The 18,312-nt window shown below is 53.6% G+C and overlaps 1 protein-coding gene across 2 annotated transcripts in view; it reads right to left on the minus strand.

Moving 5' to 3' along the window:
* Window positions 1-18,312, minus strand: part of KCNQ4 (potassium voltage-gated channel subfamily Q member 4) — a 57,994-nt gene that overhangs the window by 19,282 nt on the left and 20,400 nt on the right. For both annotated transcript variants that reach the window (XM_037743201.1, XM_017541808.2), the window contains exons 2-7: window positions 4,449-4,539; window positions 3,665-3,791; window positions 3,275-3,450; window positions 2,474-2,599; window positions 1,972-2,082; window positions 1,697-1,792 (exon numbers count right to left, since the gene is read on the minus strand). In XM_037743201.1, the coding sequence (XP_037599129.1) occupies window positions 1,697-1,792; window positions 1,972-2,082; window positions 2,474-2,599; window positions 3,275-3,450; window positions 3,665-3,791; window positions 4,449-4,539 (727 nt within the window). The remainder of the gene's footprint in view (window positions 1-1,696; window positions 1,793-1,971; window positions 2,083-2,473; window positions 2,600-3,274; window positions 3,451-3,664; window positions 3,792-4,448; window positions 4,540-18,312) is intronic.

Consider the following 18,312-nt stretch of genomic DNA (forward strand, 5'->3'; position numbering starts at 1 on the left):
ATGCATGTAATACCACTTGCCTAGCAAAGTGTTGTGGGGATTAAATGAACAGTTGTATATTAAATGCCAAGCTCAGTGTCTGGCATATACTAGGCACTTCATGCCAGGTTCCTCTGTTAAATACTCCTATTATTCTCCTTATCATATTTGATAAATACCTATTCATTGTGTATTTGATTGATATCTTTCTCTCCCCCTAGATGTAAGCTGTGTCTTGGTTACCGCTGTATCCTCAGTGCAAACATAGTGTCTGGCACATGCAAGTGTTTTGTGAATGTTTTCGGAATGCCATTATTATTAACAATGCCACTCCATCTTTCCCAGCTGCCTGTCACCGCCCATGGGAATACTAAGGACTCAGAGGGGAGGAAAAGCATTACATGCCAACCCCTCAGCATCCATGGGCTTGCAGGGCTTCCTCTGCAGCAGGAGGGATAAATGTCAGACAGGAGGAAAGGCTGGCCCTCTCCCTCCACGTAGGAAGAGCTGGGCGTTGCGGGGACTGTGAGTGTGGCCATCAGCAAGAGCAGGGAGGCATGGAGGCTGCTAGGCACGACAAGGCAGAGCTGGGCCCTGGATGCCTCCCTTCCTTGGATGCCTCTTGTCCTTAAGGGGTTGCCACCGCTGACCTAATCAGCCAGGCACCCTCCTAAGACAGGAATATTTTTACTTCCTGCTTGCCTAGGTCCCTGGCATGGGATGGGGAGCAGCTGCCAGAGCTGTCTCATTAATTATGGGCACCACAATACCAGCTGTCTCTCGGCATGGATAGTGCCAGCCGCCTGCCCCTACAATGCCCCTCAGAAGGCCAGTTCCCAGGGGACTTGGCCATTGTGCCCCAAGGGACGCTAAGAAGAAAAGGCTGAGCTGGTGGCTGGAGATAGCAGGGTCAGGGAGGAGGTTTCTACCCTGGGGAGGAGAGATAAGGAGGGGTTGAGTGAGGCTTGGGTTTGGGTCTCAGAGGGTGACATGCTGGAGAACAGGCAGAGCAGGGCTGGGCCAGTATTCCCTGAACCACTTCCTGTAAGGAATTCTCTTATACACACCCCTGACTAGCAAAAAGCCAAGGCCTAGTCCCAGGGTCACAGAAAATCAGAGCCCTGGCCTCAGCCCACACACAGTCAGAACATGCCATGACACAGAGGGAAACTGAGACCACACACTCCTGGCTTCCTACTCACCCTTCTGGCTGTTCCTTCTCTGTCTCCTAGACCAGTTCAACTTTGCTGACCCACCCATCTACTAAAAGTTGAGGTTCCTAAAAGCCCAGTCTGGACTATCTTCTCTTCATTTGTGTGAGTGATTGCGGAATGAATGAATGAATGAATGTGCTGGAAGTGGGGCAGGCTTACTGCTGCACAGCTGACTGGGGGCAGCAATGGGTCTCCACCGGAGGCCTCCTGTCTGGGCTCTGCCCCTCCCAAGGCCCTGTGAAGTTGGGCTGGAGTTGGGCAATAGGGCAGCTCTGGGTACCCCTAAACCAGGCATTTGGTGCAGGAGAAAGTTTCTGGCACTGTCAGTGAGCATCCTGGTTCTGTGTGTGACTTGGCATGTAGCCTCAGGAAAGTCACATAGCCCCTTTGAGCTTCAAAGTGGAGTCACAGTTGGGCTGGGGACATGGGTCAGCACACAGGGTTGACACACCAGTGCAGTCACACGGCCCTGCTCCTGGGGCTTCTCCCTAGGCATCTTGTACCTGAATGAGGTTGGCTGCCGGCATCCTCCGCTTCTCAAAGTGCTTCTGCCGGTGCTGCTCCTGGACCTTCAGGGCAAAGCCGGAGCCTAGGATGCCCTAGAAGGATAGGGCATGGTTGGGAAATGTGGTGGCAGTGGTGGGGCAATAAGAGGCTGCAAGGGTGTCCCCATCCCTGCCCCTCTGAGGTGCCCTGGGCTGCCCAGGCAAATATGTGACAGGGGCTGAGGAGGTCCCACCCTCAGCCTCCCCCACCAACTGAGCAGGAGGCAACTCACAGCAGGCAGGGCAAAGAAAGAGATGCCCAGTAAGGCGAAGCCAGCAGCTAGGACCCTGCCCAGCCATGTGTGTGGTGTCTTGTCACCATAGCCGATGGTTGTCAATGTAATCTGGAGACACAAACAGATTACTGGCAGGACTGGTCATGGGGGCCACCTACAGCTTGTTGGGGGTACAGGCAGGTAGGAGCCTGATCATGAGTGAAGGGGTCCGTGGTCCCCCGTGGGGGCTGGTTAGGGTCATAGATGGATTCCCCCTCTTATGGACTGGTCAGGGGAAAGGGGTACAGTCACAAGGGCTTGATGTGGGGGGACAGAGGCAGGTTAGCCAGAGCAGGTTGGGGGTTAGCATTGGGGCTGGTCTCATGGGGAGCCCCGGTTCTAGTGAGTGGCAGGGGCAGGCCCGCTCAACCTTGAGTCAAGAGTCACAATGGGCAGACCTTAGGAAGTTCCCAGGGAGAGTCCCAGGGAGAAGGGCAGCCCTGCAAAGAACCTCACGCACCGTCCCCCACCAGAGTGAGTCGGCATAGGAGGAGAAGTCAGAGTTGGCGTCCTTCTCCGCCAGGTAGACCAGGAAGGAGGCGAAAATGAGCACCAGGAACCCGATGTACCAGGCGGTGATCAGCTCCTATGGGGAGGCAGAGGGGCGCCGTGAGGAACGCTGTGCCTGCCTGGCAGATGTGGGGGTTCCCACACTGTAAGGGGATAAAGGTCCCCCATCTCCCGGAGTCCCAGGTTCACTTTTCTTTTTCACCTCGTCCCATCAGGGCAACCCTGACACGCCTTTGCAAAACAGCCAGCACTCCCCCTACCCCGACCCCATTTCCACCCGCCTGCCTTGAGTCTCTGGGTTCCAGGCTCAGGCCTCCAGCACTCCGCCCCACCTTGCCCCCGCCCCCAAAGCCCCAAATTCAGGCTTCCATCTGGGGCCACCCTCAGCTCCGCTCCAGCCCCACCTTCAGGCCCCACCTCAGCTGTCCACTCGGCGGTAGGAGTGGTCCCTCCAAACCCAGAAGCTTCTAGAAAAAACCCTCAAGCCCCGCCTCTCCGGTCCCGCCCCCTGGTCTGGTCCGGATTCCTAGGCCCGCCCCTGCCTAACTCCGAGACCACCTCGCCCCACGCCCTGAGACCCCGCCTCCTGCTCGGCCCCCAATCCCCGCAGGCCCCACCCCTTCCCGGCACCAAGACAGCCCTACAGGCCTCGCCCGGCGTCCCCCGTTTCCCCCGGCCCTCTCCGCTCTGCCCTCTGTGCTCGTGCCCCAGACATGCCCTCGGGCCTCCGCGCGGGGCCCGCAGGCCTCACCTTGCTGTGCGCGTAGACCACGGAGCCCAGCAGCTTCCAGGTGCCGCCGCGGCGGTCCATGCGCACCATGCGCAGAATCTGCAGGAATCGCATGCTGCGCAGCGCGGACGTGGCAAAGATGTTGCCCTGGGTGCCCGCGGCGATGACGGCCACCGAGGCCACGAACACGATGAAGTCTGCAGGGGCGGGGGGCGGCGAGGTCACAGCCAGCCCACCCAGAGCACGGACCCGGAGACTGGCATTTCTAGGGCCGTGACAGGGGGCTGGGGAGGGATGGGGAGGGTCCATTGAATCTGTGCCGGTTGCCAGGATCAGAGTCAAGACTGGGGTCAGGGTGATACCCTCGCTCCTGGGGTCAGGGGTCTGGTCGGGCGGGGCGCGCCTCATTACCGATGACACAGAAGGGCTTTCTGGCGAAGCGGAAGCGGCCCTGCCATCCTCGGTAGCGGCAGCAACATCCGGCGGACCAGACCCGGACGATGTACTCCAGGCCGAACACCACGATCATCACGAATTCCTGTGGGACCAGGGACTTGAGTTCCGGTCCCTATTCTCCACAACCGAGGCCCAGGTCACAGCGCGGACCCAGCCAGGAGTCCCTGGGTTAGTGGACCAGGGCTTCCTTGGACCCCTCTCCTGGAGATTCCTTGACTTGAGGAGGATTCCGAGGGCAGGTGGCCCCTTCCGCCCCCTCCAAGACTAAAAGCCCAAGTGTGTACTCCCCTTCTCGCCCCCAAGAGCTGATCGGATTATTCTGCTTCTCAATCTGCCCTCCCCCTCCCAGCCGTCTCAGACTCCCTAATTCTGACCCAGTGACTTAAGGGGTGGCTGGCTGTCAGCTGTCTCCCTCTGAGGGGCTTCGTTTGGTGTTTTGTGTTTAGGCAAAAACTGAACTAAAATCCACATGTGGAATTTGCAGATTTTGTCCTGAGAAGGGATGGAGCCTACTCATTTCTATTCCTGACCCATCATAAGCCCTTGTATAGAGGCAGGAGATCTCCCAACACTTGCTATAAAGTGGGGATGATGCCCAGAGAGGGGCAGCCACAGCTGAGGGAACACAGCACAGCAAGCTGCTCTCTGAGCCATGGTATGACTCTCTCCACCTTCAGCCCTCAGCCCAGAGGTGCTACCTCACACAGCTCCCCCTCAGTCCGGGGCTCCCAGCACTTACCAAGATGAGGAGACACTCGTTGGCAAGTTCCTGATGCTCCTGGATAGTGGACAGCACAGACAGCACCAGGCAGCTGAAGACCAGCAAAAATCTGCAATTGCAGCATGAAGGAGAGGGTTAGATTGTTGGAGGGACAGGACAGTCAAGGGTGTCTCTGGCAGGGGGCTGCAGAGCAGAAGAGGAGATAAGCATTATTTTCAGAGAATTATTTGGAAATCAGAATCAGAATTTCCTGGAATTACGGCCCTGTGCTGGGCACCAAAGGCCACAGCCCCCAAGCCTCAAGCTACCAGATCTCACAACTGTCTCAACTGCCCCCTGCTGCAGGCTGCAACTCAGAGAGGTAGTCACTCTGCTGTGAGTTGCAGGTCTGTCTGGGCTGGCAGTGGAAATAGACTAGCTCAGGGTTCCTCCAGGCTCAGCCACCCACACACAGTGGCCTCAGACCCAGCTTGGTCTTAAGATGCCTTGGGAAAAGTGCACCAGATGTCAGCCTGGGGCTCAGGGAAGGTCAGTGGATGAAGGAGGGACTTTCTTTCTTATGCACTCCAAAGGAGCAGGAGACTGGCTTCATCTGCAGAATGGGGACAACTGCCCCTGCCTTCGTGGAATTAAGTAACAAGACAGCTAGAAAAGGAAAGAGGATCAGGGAGGACAGGTAGAGAGGGAAGAACGCAGCAGAGAGGATGTAGGGAGGGAATTGGGCAGTGTGGAGCTGGGCCATCGAGGCCAGGAACTCTCCTGCAGACAGTGTGAAACTACGGAGTGGCCCAGAACCAGATGCTTAGAAATGGAAGGAACCTTAGACCCTAGCTCATCCAGTATTTCCCTCATCCCCCATTGTACCATGAGGAAACAGGTTCGAAGAGGAAAAAGGACCCACCCTTTGTCACCCAGTGTGCCCAGGGCAGAGCCGAGATTAGAGCCAGGGTTCCCAACTTCCTATCGGATGGGAAGAGGACCAAGGGCATGAGGAAAGGAGCTGGTGGCCTTGGCGGTATGTGGATGGGTGAGGGAGAGCGGGGTGAGAGGACGCGCACTGCAGACACAGCAGAGGCGAATGAGGTGGCCTTCAGGAGCACCCCTCTTTGGGATGGGGTTGTGCTGAAAATGCACGTGCCCTGGAGGAGACTTTGGAGGGAATGGGCTTCTCTGGAAATACATCCCTGTGTACTGGCCCGCCAGCCTTCCCATATGTCCCCAGTCTCCCCCGCTCTGCACCATTGCTAGCACCCTGCATGCTGCACAGAACGCCTCACATCTGCGCCTGCGAGACTCTGCTCACCCTCCACGCCTACAGAAACACAAATGCTACATGCTCTGCAGTCTCTTGATTCCCCCACCCCACTATCCCTCCTTCAGAACTGCCAGCTCCTGATGCCTGCCTCCCTGTGTGTGGCCCAAGTCACTTTCTACGTGGTTTTATTTATATTCATGTTTCATGGTGACCTTAAGGGCAGCAGCTTGAGGTCAATGAGACCTAAGTTTGACATTCCCAAAACCACACACACCCAGTCCTGCTTGTGTGTGTGGTTTTGGGAATGTCACCTGCCTTCTCTGAGCCATCTCCTTATCTGTGAAGTGAGGGCTATGGGAGGAAGTCATGCAAAGGGCATGGCTTGGCCCTGACCCACTTACACCTCCTGGACATGAGCTCCTGACCTTTCTGGGGACAAGTGTATGCCACCAAATGCCCCTGGGTTGAGAAGGTAGGTGGCAGATGTCGGTAAAGTGTTTTGAGTGAATGAGTTAGAGAAGAGCTTATTCCTCGGCCATTTCCAGCCCAGAGCTGAGTCAGCAAAAACACAGAACATGGGAGAGCAGAAGAAAAGAGCACCAGCTCCTCCTGTTCAATAATTAATAAAAAAAAGGGCAGTGGCCACATGCACCTGCATCGGGACTGCGGCTGAAGCAGAGTGTGGGACCAGAAGGGCCCTCCATGAGGTCATCTCATGCAGCCCCTTCCTCCGGGAATGGCCACAGTCAGGACTTCATGAGCCTTTACTCCGGCCTTGACAGGCACCCTCCAGTCCCATTGCTCGGCTGACCTCAGAACTTCAGGCAGCAGTGGGCCACTCTGGGGCCTTCTTCCTGAGCATTTCATTAACACTTTTCTTTTCTTTTTTTGAGACGGAGTCTTGCTCTGTTGCCAGGCTGGTGTGCAGTGGCACAATCTTGGCTGACTGCAACCTCCACCTCCCAGGTTCAAGCGATTCTCCTCCCTCAGCCTCCCGAGTAGCTGGGACTACAGGTGTGTGCCACCACGCCCAGCTAATTTTTGTATTTTTAGTAGAGACAAGGTTTCACCATGTTGGCCAGGATGGTCTTGATCTCCTGACCTCATGATCTCCCACCTTGGCCTCCCAAAGTGCTGGAATTACAGGCGTGAACCACTGTGCCTGGCCATCATTAACACTTTTCCTGCCATGTCAGTATTTACACATCTATAAAATTTCCACTTCACAATAGGTAACTTAAAAAAAAAAAAAAAGCAGATTATAAAACCTTAACGGCAATGTGATTCCAATGTTTGAAATAGAGATGGTTTTCACACACACACCTAGAGTTGGTAAGGCTTATCTATGGGTGGCAAAATTAAGTGATTCGACTTTTGTTTTGCTTTCTGCTTATCTGTATTTCCTAACTTTTTTGTTTGTTTTTTGAGACTGGGTCTCACTCTGTCACCCAGGCTGGAGTGCAGTGGCATGTTCACAGCTCACTTCAGCCTTGACCTCCTGAGCTGAAGCCAACTGAGCAGCTGAGACCCCAGGCACAGGCCACCACACCCACTAATTTTTAAATTTTTTGTAGAGATGGGATCAAACTATGTTGGTCAGGCTGTTCTCAAACTCCTAGTCTCCATGCCTCTGCCTCCCAGAGCTGGGAGCATGAGCCACTCGCCCAGGCTTTATTTCCTAATATGTTTTTTTAGAATGAATGTGGCTTGTTTGGGTAACAACAAACTAACATAACATTTGAAATGCATTTCCTTAATGATACAAACAGGAAAAGCCCACTTTGAATCCTGCCCCACCCCTTTACCACAGTCACCTCTGCCATTTAGCAGGTGTGAGGGTGTGGCAGCCTCTCCCGGGCATCCAAATGGCCTGCTCAGTGACGCTTCTTGGATGCCTGGTGGCCTCTCAAACCCAGCACCTCCAAACACCAGCTCTCAGTTTGTCCACACGTCTTCCTCACCTCCAGCCTGCCCATCTCAATAGCGGCACCACGGCTCCCCCAAGGCTCAGGCTCCTTGAGTCTTCCTTTCCCTCACCCTGCACATCTCCTTCTGAGCAGATTCCACTGGCTCTACCTTCAGAATCTATCCCCGGGCAGGCCAGGTCATGCCATCCCAACGAAGCTGCCACCTGGCCTCCCTGCCTCCGCTGTGCCTGAATGTGACCACTCTCTTCAAAGCAGCCAGAGGGATCTTCCCACAATGCACAGCTGGAGACCATTGCTCTCCACAAAACTCTCCTTGGCCTTCCATCACACCTAGAGAAGGAAAGTCCTACTCCTTGGCACCCCCAGCAAGGCCCTGTGAAGTCTGTGTCTCCAACCCCGCCTCCGAACTTGACCTCTGCACTCTCCAGCTGGCTCTCTGTACCCCACTTATTCTGGCCTCCTTGTCAGTCCTGGAACACAGCTAACATATTTCCACCTCCAGGCTCTGAACCTGCTTTGCTCTTTCCTCTGCCTCATCCAGGTCTGTTCGAATGCCGCTTCCTTGAAGAGGCCTCCCCAGCCATCCCCCTCTCTGAAAGAATAGCCTTATCTCCACCCTCTTGCTCCTTACTCTGACTGATTTCACAGCACTATTGAAAGACTAAGTAAATGAATAGCAGGAATTCACTCTAACCAAACATCGAAACACCATGTCACCAAACCAAAGCCTACAGTTTGTACCCACTGAAGAGGCCCCCAATGCACACCCATCCCTGACTCTTTCGGATGCCCCACGTCTTTCCTAAGAAGGCATGCCTCTGACCTTGACCATCTCCATATGGCGAACACTGATTAAAAAGCCCCCGCTTTAACCCACTGGCTGAGAGTTTTTATACCCTTGATACTCTCATTACATTTGAAGGCATGTACTTGGACTGACAGAAAACATCTTGGGGCCAGGTGCAGTGGCTCACCCCTGTAATCCCAACATTTGGGAGGCCAAGATGGGAGGATTGCTTGAGTCCAGCAGATCAAGGCCAGCCCAGGCAACATTGTGAGATGCTGTCTCTACAAAAAAATCAAAACAAAAATTAGCTGGGCATGGTTGTGAGTGGTCCCAGCCACTCAGGAGGCTGAGGTAGGAGGATCGCTTGAGTCAGGGAAGTTGAGGCTACAGTGAGCTGTGATCTCACCATTGCATTCTAGCCTGGGGGACAGAGCCAGAACCTGTCTCTCAAAAAAAGAAAAGATCCTGTGTTCCAAGCACCTGAATAATTATCTGTATCTTCCAGATGAGGAAATAGGGCTCAGAGAGGGACAGATCTGCTCAGGATCACACAGTGAATCAGTGGCAGAGCTGCAGCTAGAACCCCAGCTCAGGCTGACCCTCAAGCTGCCTTGGCCTTCCTGGGGGCGGGGTGGGGGGCAGTTTCCTCACACAGGGACAGCAGAAGAGAGATCAGTATCTGGAGGTCAGGATTGGAGGAGACAAGGTGAAGGAGACCCTGAGCTGGGGTCTTGTTGTGCCTGCCAGAACAAGGGTGTGGCTTCATTCATCCAACAAAGGACTGTCTAAGGATTCTCTCTGGCCCCCTCTGGGACCTCAGTTTCTCCATCTATACAAATACAGATGAAACATGCTGGCTGGCCTGGGCCCTCTCTAGTCTCCCCAGCAGACAGGCCAGACTAGCAGCCACTTTCTAGAGCATTTTTGCCCAGCATGTCTGACTGCAATTTGTGGCCCATGTTCTTTCTCCCTTGCCCAGGCCAGGAGGCAGAATGGGACAGGCAGGTGTTTCCTGGCTGGCCCTCCCTGGCTGGGCTGATCACAAGGCTTATATAACCATTCCTCTCCACATCCCTCTTCTCCCTATCCCATGACTATCCCACTTGTTCAGGAGGGAGCATGAGAATTAGAGATGAAAAAGTGAATGGTTTGCAGAGATTTGTGGTTTTCACACTATGGTGGGTGTCAGAGTTACCTGGAGGGCTTGTAAAATACCGATTTCTGGGCCCTATTCCTACAGTATCTGATTCAGTCAGTTTGAAGTGGAGAATCTGCGTTTCTAGGAAGGTCCCTGATGATACTATTGCCGCTGCTTTGGGGACCGCACTTCGAGAATCACTGGTTTAGCTGATGGGAGTGGTTGCAGCTGACTCAATTATTAGCCAGCTCAGGGCTTTTTAAACAACTGCAGTCACCACCTTCTCCCCGTTTATACCTCCTCAAGTCACTGCCCAGAAGCTGCCACAAGGCAGGAGGAGGGGGAAAGCTCTGCTGGGAAGGTGGCTATCATGCTGTGACCTGAAGTAATAACCCTAACTGCTCCTGCTGGCCAAGGGCTTCCTATTGGCCAGGCACCGTGCCAAGCCCTCTGCGTGCGATGCCTTAATCGGTTCTCACAATAACCCCATGGAACCGTACCATAATCACCCTGGTAAGGAGAGGGCGGCTCAGAGGGGTATCCAATGGTGGCTGCAGAGCTCTCTGAATATACTAAAAACCACTGAACTTAACACTTTAAAAGGACTTTTACCGTATATGAATTATATCTCAATAAAGCTGCTATTCAAATGAGAGAAGAAAAGTATATCAACTTGTCCAAAGTCATAAAAGCAGGACCCGACCACAAGACCGGTTGGAACACCAGGCCCTCCTAAAGCTCTGGGCCTCAATTTCCCTGTCTGAAACACACATAAAGGTCAGGGACAACTCAGTGATGGTTAAGGCCCCTGTAGCTTGGTGACTCTCCAGCAGCAGGGTGGAAGGGAGAGGATCGGCCATCAGCTTAGCTCCAGATTCTCTGGGGATGCCCCTGGATGCAGCTCGGGTCTGTCTCTTCATACCCACTGTGCGTTTGCCCAGTGTCCATGGCGCTCTCTCTCTCTCTCTCTCTCTCTCTCTCTCTCTCGACATGTCCAACATGTCCCTGGAAGGACAGCTGCTGGTAGGCCAGGCCAGAGAGATGGGGATATGACGGGGATAGGGGAGATGGTAGGGAATCTCACAGCAGAAAAGAGGTTGTCACCTGACCCCTCTGGGCTATATTCACTTCAGACACATTAATTATCATCTACACTCAGCCAGGTTTATTGTAAAACCAGAAACGAATAATCCAGGTCCCAAGGAATTAACAACACAGAACATACACAGTGGTGATGGGATGGGCGAGGCCATGACAGTGTACTCAGGGGGTTTGGGAGAGTCCCAAGAAGCCTTCTACACAACCAAAGTGGAGGGATCAGTGATGACTTCTTGGAGGAGGTAGCTGGACGGGGTGGGGTGCCCCAGGCAGAGGAAGCGGGATGTGCAAGCAGTGGGAATGTGGCCATCGAGGCAGCCGAAGCAGCCCAGAGCAGCCAGCAGCAGTTCTGGATGGTGCAGCCTAAAGTGAAGGGGGCAGTGGGAAAACCAGAGAGGGCCAGATCCAGGGGCCTTGAGTGGCACCGTCAGGCACTGTGAACATGGTCCCAAAGGCAATGGGGAGTCATTGTGGAGTTCTTTTTGGTTTTTTGTTTTTTGATGGAGCCTCACTCTGTTGCCCAGGCTGGAATGCAGTGGTGTCAGCTCACCGCAACCTCATCCTCTCGGGTTCAAGCGATTCTCCTGCCTCAGTCTCCTGAGTAGGTGGGATTACAGGAGCCCACCACCACACCCGGCTAATTTTTGTATTTTTAGTAGAGATGGGGTTTCACCATGTTGGCCAGGTTGGTCTTAAACTCCTGACCTCAGCAAGTGATCCACCCACCCTGGCCTCCCAAAGTCCTGGGATTATGAGCTGCCACGCCCCGCCAACTGTGGAGTTCTAAGAAAGGAAATGACACAGTCCAATTTGTGTCTCAGGGCCACCACTCGGGGCAGTACACAGCATAGATCAAAGGAGATGAGACCCAGCAGAAAGACCAAGAAGGCTCCACAGTACCTCAGACAAGAGATGACTGTAGCCTGGCCCGGGATGGTGGCCGCAGGGAAGAGGGGTGGATGGACTGGAGAATACGGCGGGAAGTAGGACTTAGTGATTAACTGGAAATAGGAACCACGAGGGAGAAACAACTTCTCTATTTCTGATTTGGGCATCGGATGGATGGAGGTGCCATGAGTCCCCTCACGGGAGAGGGGAGACCCCGGTAGAGGAGCAGGGGTCGGGTGGTGAACATGTTGAGAGAGAGAGGGCTATGGGCACTGAGCAGACACCCATGAGTATGCAGAGAGAGACCTGGCTGGAAATGCAGATTTGGGGGACACCAGGGTAGAGGTGGTGACTGAGGTCACAGGAGCAGCTGAGATAGTCCAGAGAGCATGTGACAAAGTTAGAGGAGGACCTGATGGAGCCCCAGCGGTGCAGCAGGAACAGCGGCCCTCTACGCAGACTGGGAGGGATAGGCAGAGAGCTGGGAAGGAAAGCAGAAGAGAGAAGTGTCAGAGAGGCCACGTGAAGAACATGTTTCAAAGCAGGAGTGGACAACAGTGTCAAATGCTGCCAAGAGGTCAAGTGAGATAAGGCGTGAAAAATGTCCCCTGGATTTGGTGACACATTGGTCACCAGGCCCCTTGGCAAGGGCAGCCTTCTCTCAGGACAGGAAGATCAGAGCAGGCCCAGATAAAGTGAGGAGGGGGAGGGGTAGTGAGGAGGTAGAGACAGTGAGTATAGATTTAACTGTTTGAAGATACTTGACTGCAAAGAAGAGATCGGAGATCATAGCTGGAGAAGGTGGCAGGGCACAGGGAATCTTTTTTTTTTCTTTTAAGATGAGAGAGCCAGAGTGGAAGGAGCCAGTAGATCAAGAAGATGGAGTTGAAGATGCAGGGAGACAGAGGGAGTGATCAGTGAAACGAAGTCCCTAAGGACTGGGAGGCTGGGCGCCAGAGCCAGGGAGGAGCTGGTGATGAGTAGGAAGGACCCCTTCAGCTTCCACTGGGACAGGCAGGCATGGAGGTGGGAGGAAGCTGCAGGAAGGGAGGAGGCTGACAGCCCCTGCTCACTGGGGGCTGCTCTGGGAAGAAGAGGCAAGGCCCAGCTCTCAGAAGTGGGCAGGAGGGTGGGGTGGGGGATCTGAAGAGATGGAGGAGGTATGGAGCTTGGGAGAGAAAGGTGGGAGAAAAACCAGGTCTGGAGAGGGGTCCCACGGGAGCACAGGACCATTTCCTCAGCAGTGAAGATGGTTCTACAGACCTGGAACATCACAGGCGCTCAGCACATGCATTTTAGGGTTTTAGTTAGTTTTTTGTTCCTGTTTTTAAGGCTTGATTATCCAGTAGGAAGCAGTCTGTGTGAGAAGAGGACCCCTCCCCACCCCCAACTACCCACCAAGGCCAAGGTAAATGAAGATCCAGGCCTCGCCCCCTCCTTCCTCCAGAGCTTTCTTCCTTCCCTCTCTCTCCAGCGTCCACCCCAGACTGAGCCCCGCCAGTGTCTGGGGACTGCCCAGCCACCAGCATGCTCCCTGATTTCTTTTCTTTTGAGACAGGGTCTTGCTCTGTTGCCCATGTTGGAATGCAGTGGTGCAGTCATAGCTCACTGCAGCATCATTCTCCCAGGCTCAAGAGATCTGCCTGCCTCAGCCTCCTGAGTAGCTGGGACTAAAGGTTCACACCACTACACCTGACTAATTTTTTGATTTTCAGTAGAGACGAGGTCTCGCTATTTTCCCAGACTGGTCTCCAACTCCCAAGCTCAAGGGATGATTCGTGCATCTGGCCTGGGGAGCATGTGACTCTTTCCTTGCTCTCCAGACCAGGGCCCAAAGGCAGGGCTTTGTCTTCCCTCAGCTGGGACACCCTGAGGCCAGTCTGTCCTCACTCAGCCAAGGTCCCCAGAGAGCAGAAGCTACAGCCACCACCACCTTCCGGAAGAAAGGGGCTCCTTCAACCCCAAACCAGAGCTGATACTGAAGAAGGGACTTCAGCTAGACTTGATGGGCACTTCCTGACAAGGGGGTGCAGTGCAGCCTGGAGGGCCCCAGACTCCTCTAGGGAGAGCAGGCACTTACTTTTTCCTGCAGCGGAATAAGGGGAGGGGCAGTAAGCCAGGCCTCAGAGCGAGGCTCTTTCCAAGAATCCTCAGGGGTTGGGAGGAGAAGTTTCCCCTGATCCAGCGATTCTAAATATGGCAAAGGGAGCAAGAGCACGTGACCCAGGGCCCTACACCAGGGCTGCCGCCACTGCTGCTGCTGCTTCTCTGGGCCAGAGGCTTGTGCTGGGGCTTAGGGCTTGTGATGGGGTCCTGATGGAGCCTCAGCTTCCCTGTCTGCAACATGTAGGTGGAGGACTACTCAGTAATGGGCAAAGTCCCTTCTGCCTTGTGACTTTTCAGCAGTGGGGTAGAAGGGAGAGAGCTGGCTTCCAACTCAGTTTCTCTGAGGCTGTCCCTGGAGGGACAGAAGCAGCCAGCACATAGAACAAACTATGAAAAAAATGCCCCTTCTTGGAGGATGGATTAGAAAAAAGGCATTCCCGTTAGACTGACAAGTTATAAAAACTTGACCCCTCTAGATGAACACATTAGAAAAGGCATCCCTTCCTCTGGGCTGCCCCACCCCTAGGCACAGGCTGGATTCCAGCGCCCCTCAGCCCTCTCAGCCGGCCCCTTTGTGGTGCCCAGACTGCAGGGCAATGAGTGACAATCCTGTGGTGGGCTCCATGTGGCTCTCCTGGCCAGCGGTGATTTGTGAAGAGCTGGGAACCAACCCAAGAAGGGCCCACCCATAGGTTGGGTGGAACCAATCAGATTGTCTTTCTCAGGAATGGAACAAAGAACCACAGAGGAAAGTTGGAATAGGCAGAGAGATGGGCCCTGAGACTGCGCTATGCGGGAACCTCTTCCCCTGCTCTCTATCCCATGAATCCAAAATGTGTTCTGCCTTGAAGCCTCTACAGGATTCTTCTCTTTCTTTACCATATCTGTCCTCCAACTCCAGACGCCAATTTTTCTTTTTCTTAATTCCAAGTGTGATAGTACAGAAGCCAGTTTTTACTGAGTCAGCTTAAATGGTCTCTGTCCCACGGGACATGAAAGGTGGTGTCTTCTAGACAAGGTATTTGATGAGGAATAGCTTCCTCCTCTCCCACCTGGATAGCCCCAAACCTTTTGACTTGTTCTGTCTCCTTCCTTCTGCCGTGCCAGCCAGCCTACCTGCTGCACCAGGTCAGTGGGCGAGCAATGTGTTGGCAAGAGCCAGAGTGGAACAAAGAAGACACAGCGGCCATCCATCTGTTGGGACCGGTCAGACAGCACTGACTTCTCAAACAGGGAGACGTGGGCCCTCCCAAGCAGGATGCCATTAAAAGGAAGGGTAACAACGGGGTGGAATCTAGGCAGCTGGGATTTGAGAAACTCACGCAAAATGGCCAGTGGAAACCTTCCCTCGGTTCCACTGAGCAGCTCTGTGCAGATTCAGTTGGCTCAATTTTCCATGCTGGCTTTTGGCGTAAAATTTCATGTAACAAAGAGCTTTCTTTGCTGCTTTTTAAAAAAGTGTGAAATCCACCGACTGCAGGCCCAGGCCCAAACTTCTTAGCATGATTGTAAAGAAAGCCCCACCCACCAAGCCAACTTGCTCTTCACCAGCTGGTACCCAACCTGGCACCTGGCACTGCATTATCATAGCTCTGTCCCCCGACAGTGGCAAACAGATCTCCTCCCCTCTCCTCACCTTTACTTATGCTGTGTCTGAGCATGAGCGGGGTTAGGTGGGAGCCCCCACCTCATGCTCCCTTAACCCCCATCCCACCTCTATGCCCACCTCCACTGGGAAGTGTACCTCAACGCGTAAGAAGCTCTGTGTGAGTACCTGCCTCCTATGAACCGAGGGCTGTCTCTGGGTAGGAGTCCTGCCCTTTGTACCAGAATGCCCTATGCCTGACCCAGAATGGATCTTGAGAGAAGGGTCAGCCTCTCGCTGGTACCACCCCCTCCCGTGTGCCTGTATGGCCCTTCCTGTCACCACACCTGAAACCTCCCCACAGCAGGGGAGATTATGAGGGAATCAGGGCAGGCAGCAACTCCCGAGAGCCACACAGCTCAGAGCCACAGAGCACTCATTCATTCATTCATTCAGTCAGACAGTCACTATTCACTGGGTGCTCACCAGGCACAAAAACAATGTCCCTGCTTCATGGACCTTACATTCCAGGGTCGGGAATAGATAATAACCAAATAAAGGTTCGAGTTGGTCTGGGCGCGGTGGCTCATTCCTGTAATTCCAACACTTTGGGACGCCAAGGCGGGAGGGTCACCTGAGGTCAGGAGTTTGACACCAGCCTGGCCAACATGGCAAAATACTGTCTCTACTAAAAAAAAAAAAAAAATACAAAAATTGGCTGGACATGGTGTTGAGCACCTGTAATCCCAGTTATTCGGGAGGCTGAGGCACAAGAATCACTGAACCCAGGAGGCAGAGGTTGCAGTGAGCTGAGATGGCACCACTGTACTCGAGCCTGGGTGACAGAACAAGATTCCATCACACACACACACACACACACAAAATAGGTTCAAGTTGTTGGATGATGATGGAGAAAAAGTGAGAAAAGGGGAAAAGGTATGGAGTAGGGGGACTATTTTACAGAAGGTGGTCAGGAAAAGCAGCTTTGAGGAGGTGACATTTGAGCAAAGTTCAAGGAGGGAATGAGCCATGCAGGCAACTGGGAGAAGAGTTCTGAGCAGAGGGAAAAGCCAATGCAACACACCTGAGCCAGAAGGGTGCCTGCTGTGTTCCAGAACCACTAGGAAAGGAGTGGTCCCAGAGTGGACTGAGCAGGCGCGGGGGGCAGAGAGGCAGGGGAGGTGGGAAGTGGGCCATCTACTGGCTATGGTGAGGATCTTGGCTTTTACTCCGAGTAAGATGGGGAGTTTTGAGCAGGGAGTAGCTCAATCTGCTTTATGTTTAAAAAGATCTCATAGGCTGCTGAGTGAACAGACTACAATGGGGAGCGGAAGGAGGGAGCAATGACGTTTGCCCTATTGTGAGCTGGAAAGTGTAATCCTGGCAAGAGATGCCAGTGACTTTTTTTTTTTCCTTTGGTTTTGTTGATTTTTTTTTTAAGAGATGGGGTCTTGCTCTGTTGCCCAGGCTGGAGTGCAGTGGCTATTCACAGATATGATCACATTACTGATCAGCACGGGAGTTTTGACCTCCTCCGTTTCTGACCTGGGTCAGTACACCCCTCCCTTGGCAACCTGGTGGTCCCCTGCTCCCAGGAGGTCGCCATATTGATGCCAAACTTGGAGGTAAGTGCCGACACAGGGCACCTGATTAGCATAGCTCACCACAGCCCAGAACTCCTGGGAGCCACACAGGAGTGTGGCTCAAATGATCCTTCCACCTCAGCCTCTTGAGTAGCTGGGACTATAGCCATGTGCCACTTCACCCTGTGAGACTTTCTTTTTTTTTTTTTTTTTTGAGACAGGGTCTCACTTTGTTGGCCAGGCTGGAGTGCAGTGGTGCAGTCACGGCTCGCTGCAGCCTCAACCCCCTGGGCTCAAGCAATCCTCCAGCCTCAGCCCCCTGAGTAGCTGGGGCCACAGGTGGGTGCCACCATGCCCAGCTAATATTTATTTATTTATTTATTTGGAGACAAAGTCTCACTTTGTCACCCAGGCTGGAGTGCAGTGACTCAATCTCAGCTCACTACAACCTCTGCCTCCTGGGTTTAAGCAGTTCTTCTGCCTCAGCCTCCAGAGTAGCTGGGATTACAGGTGCATGCCACAACGCCTAGCTAATTTTTTGTATTTTTATTAGAGACAGGGTTTCACCATGTTAGCCAGACTGGTCTTGAACTCCTCACCTCAGGCAATCCACCCACCTCGGCCTCCCAAAGTGTTGGGATAACAGGCGTTAGCCACCACGCCCTGCCTATATTTATTTTTTGTAGAGACGGGGTCTCCCTATGCTGCCCAGGCTGGTCTCGAACTCCTGGGCTCAAGCAATTCTCTTGCCTCCAGCTCCCAAAGTGCTGGGATTACAGGCATGAGTCACCACTCCTAGCCAATGACAGTGACTTGTATGAGGGGAAATGGAGGTGGCAAGATGTGACCAGATACTGGCTATATGGGCACTGAAAGGTCCTTTAGAGATCAACCAACGCTGTCATTTATAGAGGGGAAAACTGAGTCCTAGAGAGGGGACTGGCTTACCTGTGATCATACAGTAGATCAAACACAGAGTTCGGCCTGGCACCCAGATTTCCTGATTCCTAAGGCAATGTCCTTTGGATTTCCCCTCTTTCTGTAGAAGGACTCAGGCAGCTGCCCCTCACTCCTGCCTCAAAAATTCCCTCATCCTGGGGCCAGGATGGGACCTGCCCCTGCCCTTCTGCTGCATGTAGCCTTGTGACACTGGGTTCAAGGACTGCCCAGTTTCCCAGCTACTTGAACCTGGCATAGGTCAGGGTCACCTCTAAGGAGCCTTCTGTCTGAGTCAGCAGAAGCTGCGCACTATTCCACTATTCCGGGGAGGCAGAGGGAGGGAAGAGGCCAAAACAGGGGAAAGATTTCGTCCCTGCCACTGGGTTCTCAGTACTTCCAGGGCAGAGAGAGCACCAAGAGCACACAGGGTGGAACAGGAGGGCAGAGTCCCCTGGGGAGCTCAGGTGCCAAGACAGCCCAGCCTGGAGTTCTATAAACTCAGCCATTGAGGACCCCACCCAGTGGGTGGTTTGGGGTCACAATGAGGAAGAGGGGTTTCAATGCCTTTGTTACTA

This window comes from Cebus imitator, unplaced genomic scaffold (genome assembly GCF_001604975.1).
Source record: "Cebus imitator isolate Cc_AM_T3 unplaced genomic scaffold, Cebus_imitator-1.0 Scaffold136, whole genome shotgun sequence".
Taxonomy (NCBI): domain Eukaryota; kingdom Metazoa; phylum Chordata; class Mammalia; order Primates; family Cebidae; genus Cebus; species Cebus imitator.